General features: G+C 34.7%; 1 protein-coding gene across 4 annotated transcripts in view; it reads right to left on the bottom strand.

Moving 5' to 3' along the window:
* nbs (nibrin) overlaps positions 1-21,390 on the bottom strand; it is a 285,502-nt gene that overhangs the window by 204,493 nt on the left and 59,619 nt on the right. For all 4 annotated transcript variants that reach the window (XM_090397995.1, XM_090397996.1, XM_090397997.1 and 1 more), the window contains 2 exons: positions 18,220-18,337; positions 7,496-7,674 (listed from right to left, as the gene is read on the bottom strand). In XM_090397995.1, the coding sequence (XP_090254121.1) occupies positions 7,496-7,674; positions 18,220-18,337 (297 nt within the window). The remainder of the gene's footprint in view (positions 1-7,495; positions 7,675-18,219; positions 18,338-21,390) is intronic.

Below are 21,390 nucleotides of genomic sequence, written 5' to 3'. Positions count from 1 at the left end.
ACTTGTTCCACAGATTCCCCGTTCACAACACAGTTGACATTTTCAACAATTCTACCTAATTCCATTACCTCTGTCTTTTTAATGTTGACCTTCATACCAAATCTATTACAAGAGTTATTCAATTTAGTCAGGGAATCTTGCAAACTTGTAGCAGATTTATTTAGAAGTATATCATCGTCCGCATAAAGGAAAGAGCTGACATTAACATCTCCAATTCTGATATCATGTTTAATACCACTTTCCTTCATAATGTGCAGCCACTGTAACACTTTTATACCACCATACTTCAGCATTTCTGGTCGAATATAACCTACTTTTGCTGCTTTTGCACATTTCAAGCCTTTGATGGCTTTTTCTACTTCAAGTATGAATATATATTCCTGACTGTATGACTGTTGAATGTTTTTTACCACTGTGCTATCACTACTTGTTTCATTTAGCAATTTTTCGAAGTAATTACTCCATACTTCAAGAATATCTTTTTATCCTGTTTTCATGTCACCTTTATCATCTCTGACTCCTTTTACAGCACTCTTTCCTCCATTTCTAAGCTTCTTCAACAACCTCCAGAATATCTTACCACCTTCTTGATATTTATTTGTTATGTTCTTGCCAAAGTCCTCCCATGACTTTGTTTAGCTAGTTTTACACAGTGTTTCACTTTCTTACATTTGTCTCTGTATTCTCTAAGAGCACAAGCTGACTTATTTGCCAGGAACTTTTGATATGCTTTCTTCTTTTCCTTCACTGCCTCTTTAACTTCCTATGTCTCCCATGGAATTCTGATTTTTCTATCATTGCAGACAACCTCACCACATGCCTCTCTGGCTGAATCAATCAAGGTTTTCTTCAAGGCTTGCTGCTGAATTTCCAAGGTTTGGTTCCTGTTCTCAAACTCTTTCATTTTTTTTTCAATAATCTTTGTGTATTTTAGTCTACAGTTCACATCTGAGAGCTGCTCAACTTTTATTCGCTTTAAAACTTTCTTACATGTTATTCTTTTCAATATGAAATTCAGTTTTATCCTTCTTGAGACTAAATTGTGATCACTTCCAATTTCAAATCCTCTATACACTCTGGTGTCCTGCACCAGGGAGAAAACATCACTATCAACAATAATAGTCAATGAGACTTTTCTTATTCCTAGCCTCTTCTCTCCATGTGAATTTGTGCACATTTTTATGTTGGAACATGGTGTTAGTAATAACTAATCCATGTCCTGAGCAGAAATCCAACAGATACTTGCCATTATTATTAGCTTTGCTCTTTTCTCCAAATTTTCCCAAAATATTTTTGAATGTCTGACAATCATTTCCTACTCTGCCATTTAGATCCCCAACGAGGACCAACTTTTCCTTTTTCATTGTGTCAGTTGCTTTGTCTAAAGCACCAAAAAATTCCTCCACTTCTACTTTAGTAGAAGCTTCTGTGGGACCATAGGCACAAATAAGTCTTTGTCCAGTTCCCCATTCTGATATTTGCCCACATCACTCTACTTGAGACCACCTGCCATTCAAGAAGATTAGCCTCGTATTTTGTGTTGAATACTATGGCTATTTCTTCTTTTCCTTGATTGTCATTTCCTGAATATAACATTTTGTATTCATTGCTCAGAATGATCTCACCAGCTTTTGTCTTTTTTGTTTCAGTCACCCCTATAATATCGATCTGGTACTTATCTAATTCCTCAGCTAGCTCCATTTCTTTGCCATTCAAGCTTCTTATGTTGATAGTACCGATCTTTAACTCTGGTGATGCTGAGTTGGGGGTGTGCTTTCAGATTTGTAGCTATAGTATTCAAGTCTAAATATGAGGCTAATCTTCTTGAATGGCAGGCTATATCAGTAGAGTGAATTGGGTAAATATCAGAATGGGGAACTGGACAATGAGACTTATTTGTGCATATGGTTCCAAAAGTTTCTACTATGGTACAAGTGGTGGAATTTTTTGAAGCGTCAGAGAAAGCAACTGACACAATGAAAAAGGAAAAGTTGGTTCTTGTTGGGGATCTAAACAGCAGAGTAGGAAATGATTGTCAGACATACAGAAATATTTTGGGAAAATTTGAAGAAAAGAGCAAAGCTAATAATAATAACAAATACCTGTTGGATTTCTGCTCAGGACATGGACTGGTTATTACTAACACAATGTTCCAACATAAAAATGTGCACAAATTCACATGGAGAGACGAGGCAACGAATAAGAATAGTCTCATTGACTATGTTATTGTTAATAGTGATGTTTTCTCCCTGGTGCAGGACACCAGAGTGTACAGAGGATTTGAAATTGGAAGTGATCACCAATTGTCTTGAGCACGATAGAATTGAATTTCATAGTGAAAAGAAGAACATATAAGCAAGTTTTAAAGTGAATAAAAGTTGAGCAGCTCTCAGATGTGAACTGTAGACTAAAATACACAAACATTATCCAAGAAAAAATGAAAGAGTTTGAGAACAGGAACCGAACCTTGGAGATTCGGTGGCAAGCAATGAAGTAAACATTGATTGATTCAGCCAGAGAGGCATGTGGTGAGGTTGCAATGATAGAAAAATCAGAATTCCATGGGAGACACAGGAAGTTAAACAGGCAGTGAAGGAAAAGAAGAAAGCATATCAAAAGTTCCTGGCAAATAAGTCAGCTTGTGATCTTAGAGAATACAGAGACAAATGCAAGAAAGCTAAACACACTGTGTAAAACTAGCTAAACAAAAGTCATGAGAACACTTTGGTAAGAACATAGAAAATAAATATCAAGAAGGTGGCAAGATATTCTGGAGGTTGTTGAAGCTAAGACATGGAGGAAAGAGTGCTGAAAAAAGAATTAGAGAAGATTAAGGTAACATGGAAACTGGAGAAAAAGATATCCTTGATGTATGGAGTAATTACTTTGAAAAATTGCTAAATGAAACAATCAGTGACATCACAGTGGTAAAAAACACCGACCAAGCACGCAATCAGGAATACATATCCATGCTCAAAGTAGAAAAAGCCATCAAAAGCCTGAAATATGGAAAGGCAGCTGGAATAAATGATATTTACCAGAAATGCTCAAGTATGGAGGTATAAAAATCTTACAGTGGCTGCACTGCATCATTCAGAAAGCCTGGTCAGAAGGAGGAATTCCTGATAATTGGAGTAGAGCTCATAGTACCCATATATAAAAAGGGAAATAAAACTGAATGATTGTAGAAAGAAAGCTTGGTGAAGAACAAGCTGGATTCAGGCCGAATAGAGGCTGTCAGGATCAGAATTTCGCTTTACAACAAATAGTTGAGAAATCATGGGAATATAACAAAGATCTGTATTATAAGTTTTGTAGACCTGCAAAAGGCATATGACAAGGTGCAAAAGAAAAGCTATTCAAAACTCTACAGTTATATGGTGTCAATGGGGACATTATATCAAGCAATACTAAGCCTTTATTTGAGTTTTAAGTCAGCAGTTAGAACTGAAGGAAGTACAAGAAGATGGTTTGATATTAAATCTGGTGTCAGACAAGGATGTACATTATCCCCTCTGTTATTCATTATCTATATGGATCACATTTTGAAGGAAAGCAGTATTAAACCTGATATCAAAATTGTAGATGTTTTAATCTCAGCTCTATGTTATACAGATTATGTTATACTTTTAAATAAATCCAGTATAACTCTGCAAGATTCATTGACTAAATTGAATAACTGTTGCAATAAATTTGGTGAAAATTAACAATAACAAGACAAAGACAATGAAAATAGGTAGAAACATTGAAAATATCAACTGCATTGTGAATGGAGAATCTATAGAACATTTCAGCTACTTAAGCACAATTTTTAGTGAAGATGATAAATTAAATATGGAAATAGACAACAGAATCAACAAAGTCAGTATGGTAGGAAGTCAACTGAATAAATTTATATGGAATAAGAGACAAATTAGTCAAAACACTAAATTAGCTGTATACAAGACAGTATTCAAACCAATTTTACTTTATGGATCTGAGAGCTGGGTTAGAAATAAAACACTTGACCAAAGACTAGAGACACAGATGTGAGAGTCCTGAGAAAGATTAGGGGCATGAACAGATGGTATCAATGACAATATCATATTAAAAATGAGGATATTAGAAAAGAACTTGACATTGTTGGCATCCAAGAATGTGTGGGTAGAGCTAATCTCAGGTGGTATAGTCACTTAAACAGAATGAGAGAGGAAAGATTAGCAAAACAAGTATTCTCTGCCAGGTTGGCAAGAAAAAAGACCCAGACGAAGACCAAGATATAGGTGGATTGATACAGTAAAAAGTGCCTTAGAAGACAGAAATATAAGATCTGATAATGTTGGAGTCTTAACAGATAACAGATTGATTTGGAGAAAAATTGTTGATAGGAAGTTAGTAATGATGGAAGTTCTTCATGTAGTACTATCATAATATCCTGTATGACCCTTGAGGGTACATGTTAGGAATTTGATGATGATGATGATGATAATAATAATAGGTAAATTTCCAAAACCAGTTGCATTAGGTTGGATTCTGTTACACAAAATGTTTCAAAGAATAAAAAAATCCTGATAAAATTAATATTGAATCAAATTCTTCGAGAACAAATAAAATACGTTGCCAACTAAGAGATTAGATAAACTTAGCACAAAAAATTGATAATGACATTGCTTTTATAACAGGATACAATATTTAAGAGAAAAAAGTACGAAAGGATCTCTTATTCTGCCCTGGCATTAAAAACTATGATTATACGATAAAAAAAGTAGAAAAAAAAATAATTTGTAGGTATTTAGTCTATCTAATATAACTAAGATTCCAGGTACTCAGCATGGAGCAAGGAACTGTGTTTCTTGCTATAGGGACAAAAGGCATAGTAATAAATGCAAGTTAATCTGGTTGAGTGTTCTCCTCAGTGTGAAGGATTATCGCATCTTATAATGGATATGAGGAATGACTTGCACTTCTTATCCATGTTCTTTCAACAAATTGTATACATCATATCCTGGACAAATATATACATCCTGGCTGATAGGGAGGTTCATCACCACTCTCCAAAGATGTTGACTGGCCTATGATTTGCTATAATTCTGTCTTGGCACCTCCTTTTTGCAGTGGGAATGTTTTGTCCTCTTTCCACTCTATTGGCACCTTCCCAATACCGAGGCTTAAATTAAACCGCTTAGTCAGAGGGGATGATAATTCTCTTGCATATTCTCATAATACATAAGCTAATATGGCATCTAATCCCATGGTTATATTCACATTGAGGTTTTGCAATCTTTTAAGTACCTCCATTTCTTGAACCTCTATTTTTCCATCAGTTAATGTTCCATCTAGCATTGTAATGTCACCAACTACAAAATGCTCACTCAGTAATTCAACTATGTGGTTTTGCTTCTGTTACCTCCCTACCATTAGCACTTTTTAAAGTCATCATTCCATAATCATTCCTCCTTTTACTTGCCACATAATGAAAGAATTCTTTACAATTTCTTTTGGTCTTATCAGCTAGATTTCTATGATAATTAGATAACATGCTCATCAACCTCTTTCTGTATATTCCACATATATACTCCACAATTTTTTCTTTGTCTGCAACTTCTGCTTAATGATGCAATAAAACAGGTAGGAATTCATCTAATTCCTACCTGTTTTATCCTTCTAACTCTGGGTATAGTCTGATACTGCTTTCTTCAAAGGTGCCTTGACCATCTCCCATGAACCACCACCACCACCACCTCTACCACTATCTTTACCCTTAACAGAATTTTCTGTTAAGAATGGATATATGTGGAATTATAAATCCATTCTTAACAGAAAATTCTGCATATCTAGCAATTTCCGAGATCAAGACTACATGATCACTCTCCACAAGCGAAGGCAACATAGCTAGATTGGTTACTGTTAAGGTCTTTGACACTATGACCAGATCCAGCACTCTCAAACTCTATCCCCTCAATTACATGCTGCCTCAGGTAATTACTTCCAGGTAATTATCTCTCAGCAGCTGTATAAATTCCATTTCCTTCCCTGCCTGTGACCATTCCTCTACCCAATCTATGTCCCCATAGTTGGAAACCCCATAATTATTGAGTAATTATTATGGGGACCAACTCATCAATAAAAGGGTTTCCAACTATGGGGACCACACTCATCAAGTTACTTTGCCCAATGGATGTCATCTAAATTTTACCTTATATCCCCTGGATTATAGCAGCAACTAACTGCATATTTCATCCTGTTGGCCTCTATCTCACACCAGATAGCCTCAAATGAACTGCCCTCTAAAGCCCTGTCCTCCTGATGTACTCCTACTCTTTTTGGCTTCAATTCCTCTGCTATCATCATGATTTTGAAATTGTTATGATAGAACTAATGGAAAAAAACAACAACTGTAAATCAATGTACTTCCAAAAATGACTACAAATGTAATCTGCAAATTTTGGAAAATTTAATAGCACTTTTTTTAAAAAAATCATTCTCTCTAGAAATTAAGGTTTTATTGTTTTGAAGTTTATTATTCCCTGATATAATTGAAACAGATGCAAGGGAATCTAATGTTTTCCTCAGAAACAACTGCTAAACATTCACGAAAAACTTGTAAAAGTTTTTTGTGAATATTTTGGCTAGGTTTCCTAGTCATTTTCAATATAGTTGAAAAGAGATAAACAACAATAAGAACAACACTTAAACTGCAATGAATGACAATATGCACTAATAACTGCAGGAGGATAACTCCATCTACAACTATTATAATTAAAAGAAATAAATTTAAATAATTACAATTTTATGAAACATACGAATGAGGAGTTATTATTATTATTGTTACGTGACACCTCCAAGGAGTCAAAAGACTCATCAAGGGGAGGGCACCTACTCTACAACTCCCTGTCTCCACCACTCAATCCACCAACTACAATGAACTGCAACTACCATGATCATCTACCAACGACATCTACCACCCACCACCATTAGCATTTTCACCGACAATCACAAACATTCATGCCCAGGGCCAACCAGGCTGAAAAAAAATTGTTATTATTATTATGTTACACCTCCAAAGTCAGAGTTTCAGAGGCATTTCATATTTCTTAGAGTTATCTCTCCATCAAACATGCATGGTAAGAGCATGAACATCCACATATTGTAAGGTTTCATAACTTGATTTTGAAAGTTATTTATTTTATTTTCACTTGGATAGACTATAATAAATTTAGTTTAATCCTTTATCCAAGTGTAAGCAAACAAAGTTTGTGCCTGAAAATATCTTCAGGACTGGGGTAAGGTAGTATAACTGGGGTAAGTAGTAGGGTGTTGTACTACCTTACCCCAGTCCTGAAGATATTTTCAGGTGCAAACTTTGTTTGCTCACACTTGGATAAAGGATTAAACTAATACTAAATTAATTATAATAACTTGATTTATTATGAATTTATAATAATAATGAAATAAATAACTATCTCAGTGCATTTATGTAGATAATTATTGATTAGCTGATGATAAAAATACTAACCTTTTTAAAAGAGAAGCAGCAAAAGTTGACTGACTATAATTTTGAGTATTTCTATCTTGATGACACTGCATGATGCAAATATTAGGATCTAATGCAAGTTCAGGACTTATTTTCTGATCTTCACTCAAAAGACAAATTTTCCCACCAGCAAGTACAATACCCAATTCCATCTTTTTGCACTAAAGCCAAAACAAAACTATATATATATATATATATATGTGTGTGTGTGTGTGTGTGTGTGTGTTTATCAAGTATAATACATACATATATATAATAGTTTATCAAGTATAAAACACCTTCAGAAAACTATTGCTCAAATATTTATACAAATACTGTATAGTAGTAAGACTTATACGTTGGTTAGACATAACTGGTAATTAGTTTACGGAATTAACAACGCATATAAAGTATATTAATTAAAGGTAACTTTAATGAATAACTTCTATATTTCGGCAATGTCACATTGCCATCTTCGGGAACATAAAGATATGGTATGTGCACTCAGGAACTAACACAAAGCAAATGAGGAAGAAAGCAAGAAACTAATATTGTTCCTAAAGTCCTAATGGTGCCCTCTTGCGGGCTAATTTGGTAGTCTTGGCAGTTGGGCTGAAGTTCTCATAATGAAAGTCTCCCAAATTTGGGGCAGTTTCATGCACCCAAATTTGTTGAGGTTAGGAACGTTTTTTAGAGCTGCTGAAGATTCTTTGAATAATCTTTCGTATTTAAACTTGCTGCGATGGATTATTTTTGTTTTCTTCCAACGAATTTTATGGTGGGTATCTAAGGCATGGTCTGCCAGCCCAGAGCGGCTGTACTGGTGAAACCGGATGTAGTCTTGGTGTTCTGAAATCCTGATATTTGTTGTTCTGCCTGTTTGGCCAAAGTAGGACAATTTGCAGCTGCAAGGGACCTGGTATACACCAGGTAGGTCTAGGAGAAGTGGTTGGTCTTTGGTAGAGCGGATAAGGGATGCCAACTTTTTATATGGTCTGTAACAGGAAGTAAGGTCATATTTTTTGAGGATATTGGTTATTTTTTCAGAGGTGCCCTGCATGTAGGGAATGGTGATAGACTTGGTGTAATCTTTATTGTGGAGGGGGGGAGGGGGGGTTGTGGTTTACAGGTTTTAGTATTTTTTGGATTTTTTTGGGGTTATAGCCATTGGCTAAGAAAGTGTTGAGCATGTGGTTTAGTTCAATTGTGGAGACATTTGAAGAGAAAGCCTTAAACTCCGCCCCACAACAACTCACTATTTGGCTTCGTTATGTGGATGATGTGTTTGCTATTTGGCCACATGGCTCAGACACACTCCACTCCTTCCTAACACACTTAAACAATCAACATCCCAGAGTCCAGTTCACCTTAGAAAAAGAGGAAAACAACACCCTCCCCTTACTAGACACTTGAATCACCTGCCAGCTTGATGGATCTTTGTTTTTCTCTGTTTGCAGAAAACCCACCCACACTGGCAGATACATTCACCAGCAATCCCCCCCCCCCCTCACAACAATATGGGGTGATAAAAACACTATATAACAAGGCAAAATTAATCTGCTCAGATGACAAGTCCCTGACTATTGAACTAAACCACATCCTCAACACTTTCTTAGCCAATGGCTATAACCCCCAAAAAATCCAAAAAATACTAAAACCTGTAAACGACAACCCCCCTCCACAATAAAGATTACACCAAGTCTATCACCATCCCCTACATCCAGGGCACCTCTGAAAAAATAATCAATATCCTCAAAAAATATGACCTTACTTCCTGTTACAGACCATATAAAAAGTTGGCATCCCTTATCCGCTCTACCAAAGACCAACCACTTCCCCTAGACCTACCTGGTGTATACCAGGTCCCTTGCAGCTGCAAATTGTCCTACTTTGGCCAAACAGGCAGAACAACAAATATCAGGATTTCAGAACACCAAGACTACATCTGGTTTCACCAGTACAGCCACTCTGGGCTGGCAGACCATGCCTTAGATACCCACCATAAAATTCGTTGGAAGAAAACAAAAATAATCCATCGCAGCAAGTTTAAATACGAAAGATTATTCAAAGAATCTTTAGCAGCTCTAAAAAATGTTCCTAACCTCAACAAATTTGGGTGCATGAAACTGCCCCAAATTTGGGAGACTTTCATTATGAGAACTTCAGCCCAACTGCCAAGACTCTACCAAATTAGCCTGCAAGAGGGCACCATTAGGACTTTAGGAACAATATTAGTTTCTTGCTTTCTTCCTCATTTGCTTTGTGTTAGTTCCTGAGTGCACATACCATATCTTTATGTTCCCGAAGATGGCAATGTGACATTGCCGAAATATAGAAGTTATTCATTAAAGTTACCTTTAATTAATATACTTTATATGCGTTGTTAATTCCGTAAACTAATTACCAGTTAAATACTGTATAGTAAACTCCTCATTATATGAGCTAATGATGAGAACCTGCTTCTCATGTGTTTTCTTTTCTTTTTTATTTTTACTCTTGCCAATCTGCCTCTGTTATCTCCAACTTCTTCAGTTAAGTGTTTCTCAGGATTACACAACAGCTAACTATTTAAGATAAACATCAACATGTTCCTTCTAAATGTTCCTGTTACATCTTGTGTTTGGGAATGATAAAAAAAATAAAATAAAAAACACTTGTGTCTATGGGTTTTTATATGTAACAATGAATATGCTTCCTAGCAGGTTTATCTTTTGCAGGATAGAAAGTCCAGTTGCCACCAAATGACCTTTCAATTAGGCTACATATGACAATCCTTCAGCTAAAAGGCCCTTATAACATACCTCAAATCATATATGGAATTAAACCTAGATATTTTCAATTAAAGGTGGGGAGGTGGGGGGGGGGTCAATGTTATTGACTGCAACAAGGAGATGATAGTATTGCTAATAAATCCCATCCCATTTTTCTCTCTCTCTCTATATATATATACAGGGTGTTCGGGATAAATTTGACAGTTTCGTAAGGAAAAAGAAAATCTTCTTTGTATCTATTAAATTTAATGAATTGACAAAAAAACATTACAGGCAGAGTTAATTACAATACTATCAACAAGATTTACTCAAAATAACCACCATTAGCATCGATCACAGCTTCAATTCTGCTTCGGAACCTCGAACAAGCTGATGCTACAGTCTCCCTGGGAAGGGCCGCAAAAACTGTTTTAATTTTATCCATTAACTGGGCTTTTGTATTACTGGAAGTGCGATTGGTGTCTTTTTCAACTGCGCCCCATACAAAATAATCCATGGGGTTAAGGTCTGGGGAGTTTGGAGGCCAAACATTTGGACTGGTGAAGTCGTAGAAATTTTCAGACAACCATTTTTGACTTTTCCCAGAGGTGTGGCAAGGGGCCGAATCCTGCTGCCATACATACGGCCTACCATTGGCTACCCTTGCTATCCAGGGCTTGACTACAGTTAGCAACTCCACGAACAAAGCCCGAATTCCAATGCCAGGGTTCTTCAACACCTGTTCCTGCAGATTTGCGAGGAATTCTGCTGTACGAACGCAATCAGATCGTCTGCTAGGGATCTTTCTTCTTGCTACATCCTCGTAGTCACCATTGCAAGTCTCTAGTTCATGCCTGATTGTTTTTACTGTATTCAGGGAGCATTGGGCAGCAGTCGTAATATCCTTATTTTGATGGCGGGCACGAATCATCATGATACAAGTTATTCTCTTCCATGATTCAGGTGGGTTCCAGCTATCCATCCTTTCTGACATCTTGTATATGAATGAAGAAGGGTCCAAACTTTTAAATGAAGAGAAGTGTGTGTTAATACATGTAACTTACGGAAAAATATAATTAATTATAAATATGTCAAATTTATCCCGAACACCCTGTATATATATATTAAGTCATGGTCTAATATAAGAAAATTATATTTATAGGAAGCTAAGTTTTAATGCAAGTGTTCTCAGCAGGGACGGCTCGTGCATAGGCACTGCGGAACTGCAGCACCATCAATTTTTCTCAATATATAAATATATTTATTAATTTATTTATATTTGCTTGTAATATTTAATTTTATCATCAACAATCCTATATAATTCTCTTATTTTGTATAAAAAATAATAAAAATCCATCTTGTAGCACATAGGAAAGCTAAGGACGCTAGCAGCACTGTGTTTACCAGTGTCATATTTCTACGTGTGCAAGAATATGCACGTCATAGTGATATGCGAGCTATTAGTGTAATGCAGCACTGTCCGTCGTGCAGTTCCACTATTGTTTATATGCAGTTTGCGCAAGTAGTAGAGTGTTCGTAGTGCTTATCATGTTTACTCTGTCTCTTTAAATATTTGGACATTACAATTAAAGGATTTAATTATAATGTTCAAAAATTGTAAATCCATTCCTTAATTACAATTAAAGGAATGAATTTTATTTTTAAGTAATTTTGAATTATACTAAACTGTATAATTTTATCGATAATAAACAATATTTTTTCATGAAACAAAACAAGAAGAATATATTTTATTTTTAAGTAATTTTGAATTATAGCAAACTAAACTCTATAATTTTATCAATAATAAACAATATTTTTTCATGTTTAATTTTTTTAAAAAATTTTTACCATAATTTTGATATTTTATCCAAACACATATACACTGTACTTACAGTGTGTATGTATATTTCGAAAGTTGCAGCATCCCCAAAATTTCAGGCCACGAGCCGCCACTGGTTCTCAGTGTGGTTTGTTTTGAAGAGAGGGACTAGAGTTACTGAGAAAATATTCTGCTGCTTCTTCATGAGGTGGGTAACTCATCATTAGGTGAAAGCATATAAATGTTTCTCATGTCAAGATTCTAACCCAGAAGTCTTTTTTTTTTTTTTTTTTTAAAAAAACAAGAATGTAGTTGCTAACAACAAGTTTCAGAGGCATTTCAATTGCTACAGTGCAGAGGCACTTCAATGGTGACAAACTAAGCTACAAAGGCACTTAATAAATATTAGCATTATTAATAATATTTATTGAAGTTATTTAATATTAAATGGGATCACACTTGAAAGGGATGATGCTAGATAATTGAAGGAGATCACACAATGTGGAGAACCACATGACGCTTTTCACTAATCCTCACCTTCAATGTGCTCTGTTGCAAAGTGAATGAACAAGGATAGGACTTAGCCAACTAACAGTATTCAATATTGAATATTGTTAGAAAATGCATGAACATATATATGTCACTGCACCATAACATATATATGTTATGGTGGAACACATGATTTGAAATCATAATGGTAGATGCATCACCTTAGTTATATAAGACTACAACTGTTTTCATCATAAAACAGAATGACAAGAGAAAACAAGAGTTGAAGTCAGGTATTATTAAAATAAGAAGTAACGATGGAAAAGAAGTAGAATTAGCAGAAAAATTACATCACAATTATCTTAAGTAGTATTATGTCAACATCACTTAACATAACTGCATTATGTTGATGTTATGAAGATAAAAATGGGTAATGTTTTTTATTATTATTATTATTATTGTTCCGGGAAACTCCAAGGAGTCGACAGACTCATCGAGGGAGGCCCTAACATCATGTCTGGAACAACTATTCAACATTCACACAGTATCTATCATATCTTGCCTTGAACTCATTCACGGTCGTAGCACCCACAACAGACTCTGGAAGCTTATTCCACTCATTCACCACTCTCAAAGTAAAAAACCTAGCTCTAACACCCTTGTCAACCACGCTCTTGCCCAGCTTCCATGCATGGCCCCTAGTCCTCCCACCACCAGTCATATTTTCAAAAATATCTTCTGGATCAATCTTATAAAATTTGAATGTCTCAATCCTTCAGTAATTTGAATGTCTCAATCATATCACCCGTCCTTCGCCTATCGTCCAATTTCTGCAACCCACAAATCCTCAACCTATTCTCATAAGGTTCATTCCACAGACCTGCTATCATCTTGGTCACTCGTCTCTGGACCCTCTCCACTTCCTCCCCATCACGAAGAAACCCTGGCGCCCATAACTGGGCACAGAAGTCCAGATGGGGTCTTATCAAGGCTCGATACAGAAGAACAACAACTTGTTTGTCTCTGCATGTTAAAGTATTTTTCATAAGCCAAGTGATTTGGTGAGCTGTTTTAGTCACTTTTGCAATGTGCCCCCTAAACTTCAACTCCCTATCCACCAGCACTCCCAAATCCCTGGCCTCATCAATCTCCTGGAGTACGGTTCCACCAATGCGATATACTGCTGCTATTCTTTTCACCCCAAAGTGCATAACCTTACACTTTGCCACATTAAACTGACGTCCATTTTTCCTAGCCCAGTCCTCCAAACTATCCAAATCATCCTGTAAAATTTTGACATCCTGTGCACTCACAATTTCTCTACCCAACTTTGCATCATCAGCAAACAAGGGAACACTTCCTCTCAAATCCTTTCCAATATCATTGATGAACAAATTGAAAAGCAGTGGTCCAAGAACAGAGCCCTGCAGCACTCCACTAGTCACAAGACGTCTTTTTGACTCCACTCCTGAATAAACCACTCTCTGGTATCTCTCCTTCAACCACCCTCCTATCCATCTTACCAACCCTAAATCTATCCCCATCTGCTCCAGTTTACTGATTAGGGTTCCATGTGGTATCCTGTCAAAGGCCTTGGCAAGGTCCAGTAGTATCACTGTAAACCCATTTTCTGAAGTATATGATCATTAATTCAGGCACTAGAAATGGAAAAGGAGAGAGAGCAGCTATAGCATTCAATGCTCACTCAACATAAACTTCACAAATGTGGAGAAAATTCTAAATATTGATGTAGATAAATTTTAAAATGCAAAAGTGGACAATGACTCTTATTTGAGTTCGTGTCCCAAATAAAATTCTATAATCATCATATTCTGATATGTCCCCTCAGGAATGTACAGGATATCATGATAGCACAACATGAAAAGTTTACATCACCGCCACCTTCCTATCGATAATCTTCCTCCAAATTAATCTGTTATCTGTCAGGATTCAAATATTATCAGATTATCAATCCACCTAGACCTTCATCTCTTCCTCTCTTTGTATTTTTTCTGCCATCATGGAAAAAAAAAAAAAATTTTTTTTGCTTTCCTTTTCTCTCCCATAAATACACATTCCTGAAAGCTAACAATCAATTTCCTTCCTCATATTCTTAATATGATTCTGATGTCATCTATTCACCTCTCTAATTTTTCTGAGAACTTGCATATCTGTGGCCTTGTCTTTGATCAAGTCCTTTATTTCTAACCCAGCTCTTAGATCCATAAGTTAAAATTGATTTGAACACTGTCTTCTATACAACTGGTGTAATGTTTTAATAATTTCTCTTATTCCATATACATTTATTCAGTTGACTCCCTACCAAACCAAGTTTGCTAATTCTGATGTCTAGTAGATATTAAGATTCTAAGATTTTAGTAGAAAGGAAATGGAGGAATTTCCTATACTTCCTTCAATGACTTGAAAATTACTAAAAATAGTTGCTGATATAGAGTAAAAACTGGTTCTTGTTGGGTATCTAAACACCAGATATGTATTTGTATGTCTGGGTAATCAATTCCAGATATGTAAAAATGTTCTGTGTCCTGATGCAGTACGACCGTTGATGTTTTTATGCCATTAAAAAAAAATCAAATAAAAAAAAGTACCTCCTAACATGGGTAGGTTTTTTAATAGAGAGAGAGAGAGAGAGAGAGAAAAGGAAAAAGATGTGCTAGTTGCCTGGTGACCAGAGCACTAAGGAAGGGCAGACAACTGTTTTCTTTTTTCTGAGCAAAAATAATGACACTATCCAAGCACACAGAATGAGCTCTTCAACACACAGAATGTTGAGTTTTTGATGATTCTCTTGAATGTCTTTGACTCTTCAGTACAAAAGGAATTCAAAAAATAAAACCTTGTCATATCAACAAATGTAATAATCAACGAAGAAAATACAAAAACCTCAGTTGCCTCCAGAGCAATTTGTCATTGTTTCAGCTTAAAAAAGAAGATGTGTCCTCAGCATTAGCCAGAGCTATGCAATAACACCCAAGAAAATACCTTAGCTTCAAACCATGGCTAAAACAGAATGCAACATCTATAGCCTCCTTTGCAAAACTCCTGATAATATCAGGCTAGACATAGCAAACATTTTGAAATCTGCAAAGCCTCTAAAAAGGAATTTTTCCTATGCTCAACTCACTGAACCACTTAAACTATGCAAAAATAAGAATATTATCAACACTAGCAGATAAGGATAATGCAACAGTGGTCCTCGATCACTCAAATACATGTGAACAAAAAATGTTGATCCTACCCAAACACAAAAGCCATTTAAAAAATTATTAAGCATTATATCCTGGCCTCCTCCTGAAATTATTCAAAAACTTAAATAATCCCAGCTCCCCCCCCCCAAAATCTACATTACAAAAAATATATACACAAAAAGATGCACTCTTCAGAATATCACAGTTGACAATATTGGTTAAGGACCATGAGATGGCAGCAATTGTCACTTCAGTCATACTCACTTCCCAAATGCCATTTAAAGTGATTAGTCTTGTTCCAGCTATCTATGATTGGCAAAAGGTGGAAATTGGCTTCCCAGCCTCACCCCAGGGGTTAATTTCACCCTAACTAACTTTTGGAAAGTTAAGGTGAAACAGCTTTGCCTACTCCCTTTGGGAAATAAAAGGTATCAGGAAATGTTAGTAGACAATACTGGTTTGCCTACTTATAAACTAGCCAAAAACTTAGTCCAAGAGTTTTCGCTTTCTCTTTCTCTGTCATTTACTGTTCACACTGCCATTTTAAAAATTCAAGAGTACAATAACACATCTACAGGCTAACTTTGCTCTAACAAATTTATAAGCAAAAATAGGATGATTTTTTAATAGAAAATTTCTTTAGAACAGCACAGATACTAAAGAATATAATATGAGAAATATTTATATATACTTATACAGCATATACATGCAGAAAAAATATGGAATTTTAATACTGTAAGTTTCTGAATGCTATGCAAAGTTCAAATTGAAGTTAAATGGAAGCTAATATACAAGCCCAAAATAGTCAATTCAGATAAATAAATATGTAAATGAAATTTAAAATTTTAGTGGGAATATTTATGGTTTCAATATTCATGAAATAAAAATAAGTTTCCACTCTTTTATTTATTTATTTATTTTTTGTTTGTTTTTAAAAACAACAAGCCTTTATTTATAAACTCAAGGAGCTATACAAGCTTGTCCAAAGCAGGTTTTTGCAAACATCCATGTCCAGATTGGGATTTGAACCCACAATCTGTTGGTTGGAGGTGGGTATGTAATCCACTAGACCAGTGCTCCCTAAACTTAATTTTTTTTTTTTAATTATTTTTTAATTTTAAAAATTTAAAAATTAATTTAATTTTTCCAAAGGTCCCTATGGAAAAATTAAAATATTTCATGGTGAAAATATTTCACCATCGAAAAAAAAAATCGGAATACAGACATATATTATACATTTTATTGTATTTATAATCAATACAAAACATACACAGCAAATATTGCAAAAATCAAATGCAAATATTACCTTTTTTGGCATCTTACAAACATTTGACATGGCACATTATCTTATATTTTTATATAGATAGATAGATAGATATATTATTATTGTACATTTGCAGTACAAGCACATGAAATGTAAAACGATAAGTAATAAACAAAGTAAGAATTAAAAACATAAAGAAGTTGAATAACAATTTAATGTGATGGATGTGTTTCAATACTGCTACACAAAAAGTCAATATCAGGTGAAATGTTTGAAACTACAATTCTTAGATTTCTTTGCAATGCTATCACTGATAAGCAGGACCTGTTTATTTTTAATTACCAATTACGATGAAAATGCTGTTTCACAAAGGTATATAGATGCGAAAGGAATTAACATATTTAAGACTGCAATTGCTAATGAAGGACATTATTTTTGTTGTTGAATCCAAAATTCGGATAAATCACTGTTAACAAATTCAGATTCGAGGGTTAAATCTGCTCTCATATCAATTAGTTCTTCTTGGGAATGACCATGGAAGATTGCTAAATTGTGGAGAAGGAGCAAATGGTGTTCTTATCCAATCATATTCTTTATCTTCGTTCAAATTAAGAAAATATTTTTCAAAAAAAACCATAGAATTTGTGAGGTGGTTAATTATTACCTTTTTATTTTCTGTTGATAGTAAAATATTATTTTCTTTAACATCTTCCCACGCATTGCCCGCACCTGTGCACACTAGCAATGAAACATTAATTTAAAGCGCGAAAAACTTGGCCGTTTTAAATGAGCGCAAGAGTTTGCCTTGTAAGCTTTTTTGTACTTCTTATCAATACCTTTGAAATTAAACTTATATGAATAAGCATATATTTACTAATATTCATTAACTGCCAAAATATGTAGGAAGCAAAATTTGTGAATCAACACCAATGTGTGATTTTTTCCATTAAAATATAAAAAAGAACAAAAAAAATAATAAGAAATAATAAAAATTAAATATGTTTCTTTTAAGATAAAAATATCTACTTAGTCTTAAAACATTTTAAAATTCTTTTCATTATTTCACAGCCCCCAAGGGGGCCACGGCCCACAGTTTGGGAAACGCTGCACTAAACCAATTAAGCTTTTCATAACTTCAGTTGTAACTTAATATAATTACTGAAAAAAAAAAGGAGTAAGTTAAGTTACACAATTACCTGTTTCTGTGACATAAACAGAAATGTTTTTCCACTAAAAAGAGTTTTTCTCTTTGGATTAAGACCATAATGGACATTATCTGCATCAAAATAAGCTTCTCCATTAGGTGGGATAAACCTTGAAATAGAGCGTTCAATAATTAAAACAATCATACACACAAACATGCACACACATAATTTAATACATTCAGTGATAGTATAATAATACACAAACTCTGTGTTAGTTGTCATAACCATAGATAACAGATATTTCCCAAGTTATTAAATTTATTAAGGAGAATATTACATAAATAAGGTTTCCCATAAAAGCCTCCTCATCTTTCAATCGGTTTCTTTGTCAGCAAGGCAATCAAACATAGACCAAGAAATAACACTATAACATTACAGTAATCAATCAAACTACATTTCAAGCAAAACTTGGAGTAAATTTTTTCTGTTGATTATTTGTGAGTGGGCTAGGCAGAGCTGGCAAATTACATCAATCCTTGTACTGAAATCAGTTTTTTTTCATCCTTTTTAACAAGAGAGAGAGGGCAAACTTAACAGAAGAAACAAAATTATTCTATCCTCCAGAAGCAGTGAGAAAAATTCAGGAACAGAAACAAAACACTTATTGCTTCCATGCAATATGAAGAAATGACAATTCTTACATAAACATAACAGAAGTACATATATTAAAATAATTTCTCTTTGAAACATTAATAAGATAAATTGGCAACAGTTACTTTGCTTCCTCAATTAAACAAATTCCTGTAAGTAGTAGTTTGAAAATATCAGCATATCGACTGCCATTAACAGACTGTCTATGCAATTCTTAATAAAACTTCTGTTTTATTCCTTAATTTTACAGAAAGTATCAATTCATATTATTTCATAACTTTGAATTTTTTGCCACTTCTTTTTCTCTTTCTATGGTATGTCGCTATACACTATCTGCACTCAGCTTTCATTTTTTTAGTGCCTCCCCCTCTCCTCCTCACTGCTAGTCACCATATGCTAAGTGACGTCAAATGGATTGCATCAGTCCCATACAAGTTCTTCACTCCTATGCTTGCAAAATATCACTCTCAACAGCTTTTGTCTAGAAATAAATAAATGGAGTTTCACACTTGTACCATAAGATTTAACAAATTAACAGAATACCCCAAGGAAAAGTGAATAATGAATTTTATCATCATCATCACCACCAATTTCCTCATATGTACCCACAAGGGTTGTTCAAGGTTACTATGACAACACTACATGATTAAGTTTACATTATTATTAATCTCCTATCAACAATTTTCCTCTAAATCAATCTATTACTTATGAGCACCGTAATATTGTCATATCTAACATTTCATACTTCTAAGGCAATTCTCTACCCGAGTCAATGTCAATCCACCTAGACCAGGCGTGGCCAACTTCATTCTATACGAGGGCCAATATATGATGAGTTGTAGTGTCACGGGCCGCACACTTTTAGACAGAACTTAAATAAAAATAAACTCTGCATTTTTTCAAGGCAATAGTTATATGTATTGAATTACTATATTTGTCAAATCATTTTACTACTGGGAGAACAATATGAAATACTTCAAACTGAGTCTCTGAAACTGATCACCGTAACCAGAGCAAGTGACTTTCGATGATGCATTACTCTGGAGCGCATAGAAATCTACCACTCCCACTACTATAACAGGTACAGAGAAGCAGTAGATTGTATAAATTGAGTAATCTTTTTAAAGCAATTTTGATTCCGTGTTGAGAATATAAATTGTTTGAGTCATCTGAAATAATGAATATAACTAGTATATAAATCAGAAAATCTGCAGGCATGAGCTGCGGGCTCATGCCTGCTGTTGGCCACCTATGACCTAGACCATGGTCTTCCTGTAGGTCTCTTTCCTGCTATCTTGGCATCAAACACCCATTTTGCTGATCTTTCTTCACCCATTCTATTTAAGTTGCTAAACTAAGGTGAAATACTACCTTAGATTAGCTCTGCTGACACATTCTTGAATGCTAATAATGTCAAGTTTCCCTCTAATATATTCATTTTTAACATGAATCTGCCATTGATGCCATCGGTTCACTCCCTAATTTTTCTAAGAACCCTCATATCTGTAGTCTCTAGTCTTTGATCAAGTGCTTTATTTTTAACCCAACTCTCAGATCCATAACTGAAAACTGGTTTAAACACTCTCTTGTATACTGCTAGTTTGGTGTTTTGGTTAATTTTCCTCTTATTCCATATAAATTTATTCATCTGGCTACTCACCATATCAGTTTTGCTTATTCTGTTGTCTATTTCCAGATTTGGCTTACCATCTTCACTAAAAACTGTGCTTAAATAGTAAAATATTTTACTTGTTCTATAGGTCATTCAGAATGCAGTTGAAGTTTTCCATGCTCCTGCCTATGTTCATAGTATTGGTCTTTTTTTATTGTTGATTTTCATGCCAAATTTCTTACGGTTTAGAAATTGAATAACAGTTGTTATTCAATTTCTAAGTGAATCCTGGAGACTTGCACTAGATGTGTTTAGGAATACATGATCTGTATAAAGCAAAGAGATAAGTTTGACATCTCCAAGTCTAATATTAGGCTTGATGCCACTTTCTTTCATAACATTATCCATATACATGATGAATAAGAGTGAAGATAATGTGAGTCCTTGTCTTACCCCCAGATTTTACATGAAACCATATTCCTGTATTTCTTTCAATTCAAACCGCTGACTGACAACTTAAATATAGACTATGTACTGCTCTGTATAAAGTTCTATTCACCTCATATAATTAAAAATCAGTTGAGAAAATCTTTTCTCAACTGTTTGTCGTAAAGTGAAAATCTCATCTTGACAACCTCAATTTGGCTTGAAATCAGCTTGTTCTTCTGCAAGTTTCTCTTCTGCCACAATCTTTCTCAACCTCTTTTCAAGCATGTTTGCATAAATCTTACCTGGAACACTTAGTAGAGAAATTCCTCTATACTTCTCAAATTCAGTTTTATTGCATTTTTTATAGATGGATACTATGAGAGCTCTACTCCAATCATTGGGAATTCAATCTAGAACACTTAGAAGTATAGAGAAATTCCTGTATACTTCTCAAATTCAGTTTTATTGCAATTTTTATAGATGGATACTACGAGAGCTCTACTCCAATCATTGGGAATTCAAACTTCTGA

The sequence above is a fragment of the Typopeltis vanoorti genome, chromosome 9, assembly GCF_054136105.1.
Source record: "Typopeltis vanoorti isolate ZY-2024b chromosome 9, IOZ_Tvanoo_1.0, whole genome shotgun sequence".
Taxonomy (NCBI): Eukaryota; Metazoa; Arthropoda; class Arachnida; order Uropygi; family Thelyphonidae; genus Typopeltis; species Typopeltis vanoorti.
The sequence above is the reverse complement of the archived record's forward strand: the minus strand, read 5'-3'. Positions and strand labels throughout refer to the sequence as shown.